The 10,884-nt window shown below is 38.0% G+C and overlaps 1 protein-coding gene across 1 annotated transcript; it reads right to left on the bottom strand.

Annotated features, from left to right (window-relative positions):
• Window positions 1-1,446: 1,446 nt before the first annotated feature.
• Window positions 1,447-3,615, bottom strand: LOC124140818. Its single transcript, XM_046508591.2, has 4 exons — window positions 3,542-3,615; window positions 3,233-3,277; window positions 2,362-2,406; window positions 1,447-1,796 (listed from the first exon to the last, which is right to left on the bottom strand). Exons 1-4 carry the CDS (start codon window positions 3,551-3,553, stop codon window positions 1,497-1,499), a joined length of 402 nt encoding a protein of 133 aa, XP_046364547.1. The 5' UTR covers window positions 3,554-3,615; the 3' UTR covers window positions 1,447-1,496.
• Between the last annotated feature and the right edge of the window lie 7,269 nt (window positions 3,616-10,884).

The following is a 10,884-nucleotide window of genomic DNA, read 5'->3' as shown; positions in this document are numbered from 1 at the left end:
TGATATGCATTGAACTGACGTAAGATAAAATTATCTGTCTGCTTTTAGCTACGTTTCATGCAGACAGAATGCTGAAGGTTTAACAACTTGTACTAATAGCTGTAAATCATTAAACTTAGTCCCCAGTCCTCTACAATTCCACTGTAGAATGTGTGAACAATTTTGACTGGGGATCTACCCCGTGGGGGTGACAAGCTATGTGTCCTATGATGGCTGTTGTCAAACACATCCATGTCTCCAAGGAATCCAAACTACCACTTTGATATTTTGGGGATGATTCTGGTCTAGGTTTGATTTTGGTTTAAGCAATTTGTTTTACATTTGATTTAGGCTGTTGAGCTAATTTGGGTGATTGTTCCTGAGATAAAGACGAATCCGCTGCACAAGATGCCTGTGATTCAGTATTTATTTGACAGGTCCTGTGAAGTCTTAGCTGGACTGCTGCAGATAGCAAGGTAGGACCAGATGTTTTTTCACAGGTGTGCAGGTTTAAGTGTAGGTCAAATGTAACTCCTAAGAATTTTGCCTCCTTTTGGAAATTAATTTCTTCATTATGTAAGCGTAGTCTTGGTGTGTAATGTGTGATAAATGATTTTTTTAAGAGCGTGTCAATTTTTTAGAATTTATGTGAAATTCCCACTTGGTAGACCATTTTTGAATACTGTTTAGTGCAGATTTTATTTTGGTTTTTATTTGTGTTACTGAAGTGAAAGAGGTCCAGAGGAGATGTCATCTACAAATGTTGATGTTGATATATTATTAGTTTGGATGGAGTTTGGAAAAATGTCGTCGATCATGAAACTGAAAAGAGTCGGCGACAGTATGTTACCTTGTTGGGTGCCATTTTGTAATGGGTGGGTGTCTGAAAGTGTATCATGTGATGTTAAAGAAAGAAATACTAAAACCTATGAATGTGGCCAAAGTGTAATGTTTTTGGGCCTGTGCTGTTCTAAATGCTTGTTCCTAATGTGAAAAGTATGTGTTTGCCTATTTGGTGTGCAGCCACTCCATGATTTTATAGATGTGAGAAGTGAGCGATATGGATCAATTTTGGGATTTCCCTGGTTTCAGGACTGGTTCTACTTTGGCATTTTCCATAGATTGATGGGCGCATGGAGAGTTTATTAAGTTGAAACTTAAGTTTATCCATGATGATAAATATAAGTGATGATTCTCGTAATAAATGAGTCAGCAACTTCCTATAACTTATTCTTCTACAAACGAAGTAAAGAAGTGCCAGAAGATATAAGGGTTTCAAAACCCATTTGATACTGATGTCAACCAATTAGCAGTTCATCACACAGTTGTTACAGTACATGTACAATACTCTTGATACTTAGAAGCAGGCCCGTGAAGATTCCGGGGTTCGCCTCTTCAATAATGTTCGATCAGTGGAATACAAAACAAATATTACATGCTAATGATCTGTGTGGATTTTATTTACAGCAGATGCTAATAGCTTCAATCAATACATCCTTCAACTTGTAGGGAGATAATTAAGATTTACTTAATTTCTGAAAGTCCACGAATTTAATCTCATCGTCTATATCAAGACGAACAATGAATCTCCTCTTCCCATTGCCCGACTGAATGACGTAAGCAGATCCATCCATGCCGAGGAACGTCACACGGGCATTTGTCCAGGTGTCGGGTGAATAATTGTCAATGTTCGTGATGCACGTTTGGATTTGTCGTCTTAATACTTGTTCAGCTTCGCTATTTTCCGATCCTTCATGTCCAACAACCCCTACTATCAGTTTTCCAAGGGACCTTTTGTTGATATCTTCCACTGTGACCTGGAATGTAATTACACATCAACGCGGGCTTATTACATCGTACAATTATTCGTGTTAAGTTGTGCCAGCAAGGCCGAGTGAATGAGTGAGTGAGTTGGGTTTAACGTCGCTTTTAACAGTATATCCAGTTAACGGCGTGTCAGCTTAATGTGGGAGGAAAGCCCGAAGTGATGCAGGTCTAAGACGTTTACCACTTCGGTGAAACCCACGAGAACGGGTATGGTGATGACAAACCTAGAAACATAATTGGGGCGAACCGGGATTCGAACCCACAATCATAGGTTTCTGGCACAGAGATCGCGGCGCCTTAGACGACTGGGCCACCCGTGCCCCCCAGCAAGGCCGAGAGGCACAAGGGGTGCTTTATTGTAATTGAGCTCTGGCACGTCTATAATAAAATTACAGATGGTAAAATAGAATAGACCGTATTCGACGTAATAAGCGCTCTGCTCTAATAAGCGCCCACTGCGATATTTGCTAATATATTGGTTAGCGAACAATCCCAATCCGATGGATCTTGACACATTTACATTTATTTAGCATTTAACATGTCAAGAGTACTTACATACACTTCAGCAGAATCTTCAGTAAAACCCTTCCTGTCGCTTATCTGCATGAAAAAAAACATGACTTTCAAAGATATTGCGCCATTGAGTGAACCATTTGATTGATTGGTTTGTTGTTTAACGCCGCACTCAGCAGTATTCCAGCTATATGACGGCGGCCTGTTAATAATCGAGTCTGGACCAGAGCATGGGTTGCTTAAGACCTATTCTACCCCGGAATCTTCACGGGTCAGCTAAACATTGACAACAAATATATTTACATTGTAAAAAAACGAATGACAGTACAATAACTAGAGTATCGCAGATTTTAGTTAAAACTAGCTGGAGAAGACGTAGAAGAATAAACAATGATTCAACAACACAATATAAAAACGCGTTGTAGATCGCCCGCAACCAAAGTAAGGCCACAATACAATTTAAATAATTCTGCTACCTGCACATTTCCGACCCGTGAAGATTCCTGGGTAGAATAGGTCTTCAAACTCCGATGCATGCCGTAAAAGGTGACTATGCTTGTCGTAAAAGGCGACTAGCGGGATCGGGAGGTCAGACTCACTGACTTGGTTGATGCATGTCATCGATCCAAATTGCGTGGATCGATGCACATGATGTCAGTCACCGGATTGTCTGGTCCAGAATCGATTATTTACATATAGCTGGAATATTGCTGAGTGCGGCGTTAAACAACAAACCAACCAACCAATTGTGTGGGTCGATGCTCATGACATCAACCATTGGAATTTTCTGGTCCAGACCCGATTATTTACAGACCGCCGTCATATAGCTGGAATATTGCTGAGTGCGGCGTCAAACAAAAAACCTCAAACAAATCAATGTGAAATAATATTACATTTCAAATGTCAGACTAACCTTGCCCATCTCACCCCATGGTAGCCAACTGGTTATGTATCCAATCTATGAAAATACAAGTAACACCTTACATAGGGCAGTGATGTGGATTGTAGTAAGGTGAAACGAAACAGTTGCAGTTGACACTGCACTACATCCAAGAAACATGCACACGTTTACCGATACCAAATGACAACAATGTTAATCTGAATGCATAGACAGCCTTCAACCATGTGACTATATCACAGAACACTGGTAAGAAATTTACAGCCAACGGCACGGTTTGATAGAAAGACGAAATTCTTTAATTGAAACGTTGTTCAGACTCACTTGATTTCCCATGTTCGACGAGTCAGGAGTGTTTCAATCCTTGAGCCTTGTCTGAGCATTGACCAATATGCTTCCTTTATTTAACCAACCAGCAGACGTGGATATCTAGACGTTGAGTGACACATTATTCTTCCAATCGAAATACAGCTACTATCTATGTGCCTGTTTAAACTGTTTTTTCAGTTTATCCGCTGACAAACAGCTGCAGCCATGGGTTCAGTAAGTAATGTCTTTTATTGATGTGACAATTTACTACCAGTGCGTGGTTACTTTGCTTCAGTAGACGCTTAAGTTGATTATTAGTAAATTGATTTCATATTTTACAGTTTCCAGAAATAAAATAAAAAAAACCCAACTCTTTTTCACAAAACTCGAAGGCCTTCTTTCAGAGTATTGCTGAATCAAATCGACCTTACACTTTGACTGTTATCTGTTCTGCAAAAAGACGTCGCGCCCATAAACATATTGTTTAAACATATTCTATTGACAAAAGACCGACGTTAAAAGATGGTACTTGTTGTTACCCTGTCTGGCGCTCGGCATTAAGGGGCTAAAACAAGGACTGGTCGGCTCGGAGTCAGTATACTGTGTCTGAGTGGGGTATTCATGTTAAACTACAAGCACTCGGCATTAAGGGGCTAAAACAAGGACTGGTCGGCTCGGAGCCAGTATACTGTGTCTGAGTGGGGTATTCATGTTAAACCACAAGCAGCAGCCCCCCCCCCCCCCCCCAACACAAAAAACACACACACACACACGCTTTTAACTGACTTAGAAACCCGTCTCTGTTTATATTCCAGGCCTCATCAAGAAGCAGGAATTTCCACGGAGAGGTGAGAAGAGTATTTCATGTCTTCACTTCCGTGGGATAAGGCAGATAATCATACTAAATTTATACCACAGCTTTACAATTATGTTCAAAACGGACCCTTTTTACATAGAAATGATTAAACGACAACTATCGTTATTGTCAGCGGTGATTGTACTTAATTTTGTCTGTTTGTGCTTTAGGTGATTTATTGTGGAGGGTGCGTTACTCATTCGGATGTGGCGATCTTTATCGCGTCGCGCAAGTTCCAAGAGGGCGACAGAAAGTTGCTTCAAGGATGCTACCGTCTTTTTGAATCGAAGCCAGATTTCGTTTGGAAAAATTGCGCAATCGAAGTTATGTGCTCGTCATTTAGTGTCAAATTCGTATCTGGAGATGAAACCAATCGATACATAATACGTCTAGAAGACGGGGTTCCTAACACGGCGACTATGCGTGAAGGATTTCGCACCAAATTCCACCAAGTCTATGACTGGTTAATTTCACACGCGAAGGGAATTGTAGATGGCTTTGCAGGATTTATCAAGGATAGCCCCGAAAAAGTACTCCAGCTATTAGCAAAGTGAACGTGGTTTACGGTTTGGGAAGTTACCAGAGAGGCAGACCTGGTAGAAATATATTATGATGGTAGAATGGGTTTCTTCATGGAAGATGGAAACTTAACAAGGGAAGCAAACCGATGATTGGTGATTAGCAATAGACAATGGAAGCCAACACTTTACAGTAATTAGCGCTGATAATTATGGACAACTGGAAGCCAGGGCTAAACTATCACTGATTATTTCCACGTTTTGTTATCTTATTACTTTTGTTGTTCTCTCTGTCTAATAACATGCATTCACCTGATGATTGAGTAAGCCTATAGTCCGAAACATTGCGTTCCTCATAATAAAGAGGTTGACATCCATCAATTCTCTTCCTTGTGTGTATCACTTCTAAATGCCTTTCAAAGACTTGTTCTCAATATCTTCAGCATATAATTTTGTCTTATCTACATTGTACGTGTATATTTGTTTCATATTTTATTGTCATAATAATTAAATTCTAGTTTCCAATGTTATAATATAATTAGTATTTTACTACAATATAACTTGGTACAAAGCAAATGTTATTTAATACCAAGAAAGTTATAGCTTATTCATTTCCTTCTGAACTTATGGTATCTCTTAATAACTGGGTGGTATGTTCGATCTGAAGTTCGACCCTTCTGGTTCAACGCATGTAGAAAGTTCATTGATCACGCCTTGGAAAGGGCCAGTTGATTATGAAAGATCAGCGACAGATCAAAGTTATGAATATTGATTCATGGCTATGAATTTATCAGGCAAAATGGATTACATCGATGTGTGTGTTATTACTGATGCTCTAATTGTATTTTTTATATATCATTATATATTTGCACATTGTCAAAAGCCCGCGGGCCCGCGAGTGAACTTTCATGCATTTTATTGGTATACAATTCTGATCAGCCTGGCTCATAGTTTGGTATTTATGCAATTAAGACCTGTTTCACATGCGCATATGTTCTGTATTTCTGTTTTCCAAACATTAGCAATTATATTATTTAAGATTATCCGCCCTATAATATTACTAATGATAATACTAAAACACCAAGGAATACAACCTTGCACCAGACCATGTATATATGCATAAACTATATGAAATAAACAATTATTGATAATGTTAGAAGCTGTTTGTGCGATTTTCTGCAATCCGAAATATGTCTTTGACGGATAGTGTATTAAACTACAACTCTGGGAACAATAAAACGCCGCCCTTTTTGTGGTGATTATGGCCGCAAAATACAGTCTTTACAATGCAATCGAAAATCTTTTGCTGATATGATAATTCAAGAGTGGGTATAAATGTTTAAAATTTGAAAAAAACACTTTTCAAGGTTAATTTTTAGGAGTGAATAGTTTTTCTTCAACATCACATTAAATGTATCACGAAAAACATGACCCATCCTGAAACAAAATATGAGACAGAAGACTCTTCAAGTTATATGTCAATCTGCTCACGAATCTCAGGTTATCATGTTCCGCTCATATCTTCAACACGTACTGATTACATTTTGTCCTGGAAAATTTGGCAATCCCGAGGAGCATCTACGAAACGTGATATAAAAACCTTATCAGTGACTGCACTAGCTTTTGAACCATGCCCGAAGGCGTTTCTCTCCCAATGACTAATACACTCATGACTACTGAATATCCTCCTGGATAATTTATTTGCATTCCCGAAAAGCATCTTCAAACCCCTATTACTAACTGCCCTAAATGTCCCTGGTATTCCGACGATACGAGTATAGTAATAAAAAAAAAATTACCCGGATAGCTAGTGTTTTGATATGGGAAATTTCAGTCTTTCGCTGATTAAATGAAATTAAATGATATGAATTTATGTCACAAATAGCGATCCATTCAATCCGTATCAAGTGGTATAAAAACTGCCAGTTTGACATAAACCATTTCACTCACTAATTCGGTAGTGTGCTGACATCAGTTAGAAAGCTTTTTATATTGTTATTTCCTGGGATAGAGAGACATCAGTAGAAGGATGATGAGTACATAACGGGAGACATTCCGAAAAATACAGAGTACAGAGACATTTTGTCATAAGGACCAAAACACACTCATGATTTTTCCTGGAGAATCTTTATTGCATTTCCGAGTAACGTCTATAATGTCACATGGGATAAAAAGGGCACTAGATTCTCCAACGGTACTTATGTTACGTGTTACACGTGATCAGTAGCATTTCCACTGATGGAAAATGCCAACCCTGCATAAATTGACAACCACTGATTACATAGACTGAACTGTTCATTTAGACAAAATATCAAGAAAAACAGTGATTTAAAAATATTCCTGATATCAAATAAAAAGGACAAAATGATTTGTTATCATGTGGGGAAATATACAGCTTACTATTCTGGCAATTTAAGGGAAGAAGGGGTTTACAGAGCCGCATATGCCTACTGAGAAAATCCAGAAGCATGATCAATCAAGGTCAACATTTCAAAGCGTGACATGTGCTGAATTAAGATCAAGATGAAGATGATTTATTTAACTAAAGGCCTCCGGCCCTTATTTAAAACGAGAGTACAAAGAGATGATATGAGTGAGTACAACACGGCTATAGAAATGCACTGTATACAATACATCTGTGCAGATAATGTTACAAAGTGGGTGTACACAATTACTTTACGAAGTGACGTCACAATACTACAAGATGCTTGCGCCGACAAAGTGCATGGTGAACAAATAGTGCTAACTTAAGAACCTTGTTTCCATCATTAGAATTCAACAGAGATTTACATGGCTACATATTTAATAAATATATATTTGTCTGTGAGTGAGTGAGTGAGTGAGTGAGTTGGGTTTAATGCCGCTTTAAACAGTATTACAGTTATATCGCTGCGTGCCAGCTTAATGTTGGAGGAAAGCCCGATGCGATGCAGGTCTCAGACGTTTACCACTTCAGTGAAACCCACGAGCACAGATATGGTGCTGACAAACCTAGAAACATAATCGGGGTGAAGCGGGATTCGAACCCACAATCATAGGTTTCTGGCGTGCCCAAGGGACGCAACTGTGCACAGCGAATCGGGCGCATAGACGACTGGGCCACCCGTGCCCCAAGGTATTTCGGTTGTATATAAACAGTACCAACAAGCAGTATATGAAATTCACCCTCTGTAAAGTTTGACAGAAAGGACACAATCTCATTGGCTTCAGTGTGGAACGATGTCGTCCAATGTTAACCATTATGTCAGACAAACCGAGTCGAAATCGTGAATAGGTAATGCGCAGAGATTTGCATCTTATAACATGTAAATACAATTCAGGTTCAATTAACGATTTGAACGATCTGTAGATGGCGTACCTTGAACTGTTTTCAAGTGTCGATCTCCAGTCCTGCTGAAACATATCCAGTGACTTTCTATGAAATAATCTTAAAAAATAACCGACACCTTGATACAACCACAGATAACCGAAACTGTGATAAAATAGCCTATAACGAATATTTGATGCTCATGTTGCGTACCCAAGATTGTTCGGATTAAGTATATTTTTGAATGCTTTTCTAGGCAGGCGGTCTTCGTGTATTTCTAAACATTTGAACCAGTACCCCAAACTTCTGAGGAGTATAAAAGGATCGACTGTATTTGGGCACCATATAGCTTAAAATAAACTCCAGGTGGAACAGGTTCTAATTTGGATACAGTGGTAAGTAACATGACCATTGCTTTCTTGGCCATTTCAGCTAAACTTTGGACAGTCTTTCCTAAATTCAAAGTCTTATTAGATAGAATACCCAGGTATTTTTATTCACCTGCAAGACTAACTAGGGTGTTTTTGAAAAAACAACGTTTTCGGACTTAGCGAGTTGACCACCTCTCCTAAACGCAACCACATTTGTTTTTTTCTAAGTTTCATCCAATAACAGTATCTGATACAAGTATAACATCATCAGCAAATAATGGTATGACTAACTCTAAAATAGAAGACATCTTTGAAATGAGTTAACCATTCGGTGGGATTAATTTTACAATTGGTATATCACTTTAAGTTTATATTTCGAATCTCTTAGCAAATTGTTTTGGCTACCCAGAGAATTGCATAATTTATCAACTTTCTTTTGCCGAACTTGAAATGTATACCTCCGACATGTTTGTTTATAATTTATTCCTAACAGTACAATACTGTTGTTTTTTTAACAATCTCTCCAGAAGGAACGTTAAGCAGATCTACATTCTCCATTTAATATTATTCTATTAGATATTTGACACACATTTTTACATACAATCAGCTGATTGTAAAATAATTTATGAAAATCGTTCAGATCTTTATCTTCATTTACGTCAACAATCCAACAACAGACGTTCTAATTAATAGCATGATAGTAGATCGTAAACTATCTAGAAACTGAACGCTGACGTTATCATTCTAAATGTATTTATCATAACGTACATTACTAATTCCCCGTTGCTGGTGTTCTGCGTCATCGCCATATTTACAACTGAGGCAACTGATCAGAATCTAATCTTTCACCAACATTCAACATAGATATGTGTGAAAAAACCCGTAGAGCAGATGAAGTAATCGTTAACATTGCTACCCTGGCTACTGATGTACGTATATTCACCATTAGTGTCACCCTCCATTCGACCGGTCACAATACAGAAGTCAAACACTAGTTGAGCCATAGCACGTGTTGATGGCTTATTATCATCATAAGTAGATCCATTTGGAGGAAGATAAACACAAACTAGAACAATGTCAAAATCATTTCTAAGAATAGTTTTTGATAGCCTAAGTTGGTTTGTATAACTGCAAAACCATCGATAGCCTGCTTAAAACAGACACAAACACCACCACAACATCGACCCTATATAGATATGTTGATGGCTGTGGCAACCTCTGGAAAAAGTTCAATTGTCATTACTACTTGTAAAAAGCTTTCGAAAAAAACATATGGGTTGTTCCTACTAATAATAAAATAATAATTAAATTTTAAAGAAAACTAATGGCCTCGGTGCTGTAGCTCATTTAGGAATGTCCTCGCTGTCCATAAATACCGGCACTTACACTGTTCAAATATATTCTACATAAATATCGAGAATTAAGAAATACTAAAATCGGAATGATTTAAACAAACTATATGGTCAACACGTGGTCACAATTGAAACTATTGTGTAAAACAGAAACAAAATACAGCATTATGCTGAATGCACTACCTACTAACTAAAAATATACCATATTCAATACATCATGAACAGAACATTTTGAGTATTTTCATAAATATGGATTTTAGCATGATCGGAACCTCTGGAACAAACTGGTGGGAAGAGGCTTGTGGAGTTTCAGCTTCATTGTTTGAGCGGTTTCTCGTGGGAAGATGTTGACGACGGACGACGAGCGACTGATAGACTCATGACTACTAAATATTTTCCTGGTCCACAAAACAAACTTAGGGCTTAGATGATTGTAGGAAGTTCTGAGTTTTTAACCTGGGCCTTAGTTAATGTAAGCATACTGTTCCACGAAAGATCATTAACTGAGGTAAACCTTAAATTAAGATTCAAAGCTAACGTTGATCCTACCAAACCTCACTAAGGTTTATATTGTGTGTGTATTTATTCAATGTAGTTTTATAATAAAGGGGCTTATTTTATACGGTAACACAATTCAATATAATTTTATCAATAATAAATAGATCTGGAGGATATTTGACCTGACAAAGTTTTATCTTATTATGACTTCCGGGATACCATGCTGCACGCATATGTGCGGATAATACATTTCATTAGTATTTATTTGTTTAATGTAATTGGTCAATTCGTATAGTATCTGCACATAGATACGTTGCAACACATATGAAGGTGAGTTGAATAGTCTATAGTCGTCACCAACAGACGGGTGCAACGAAAGAGTAGGGAAGCATAAGTAAGAGAGAGTTCGGTCTTTATCTGTAGTAAACTACAAATGTATTTCTTGGTGACGTCCAA

The sequence above is a fragment of the Haliotis rufescens genome, unplaced genomic scaffold, assembly GCF_023055435.1.
Source record: "Haliotis rufescens isolate VD_foot unplaced genomic scaffold, xgHalRufe1.0.p SCAF_60, whole genome shotgun sequence".
Classification (NCBI taxonomy): domain Eukaryota; kingdom Metazoa; phylum Mollusca; class Gastropoda; order Lepetellida; family Haliotidae; genus Haliotis; species Haliotis rufescens.
The sequence above is the reverse complement of the archived record's forward strand: the minus strand, read 5'-3'. Positions and strand labels throughout refer to the sequence as shown.

What these genes read in the sequence shown, in the direction of transcription:
- LOC124140818 (XM_046508591.2), bottom strand. An exon ending in CATGGGGTGAGATGGGCAAG is followed by an intron (nt 2,407 to 3,232) that starts GTTAGTCTGACA and finishes TTTTTCATGCAG; the next exon opens with ATAAGCGACAGGAAGGGTTT. An exon ending in AAGATTCTGCTGAAGTGTAT is followed by an intron (nt 1,797 to 2,361) that starts GTAAGTACTCTT and finishes ATTACATTCCAG; the next exon opens with GTCACAGTGGAAGATATCAA.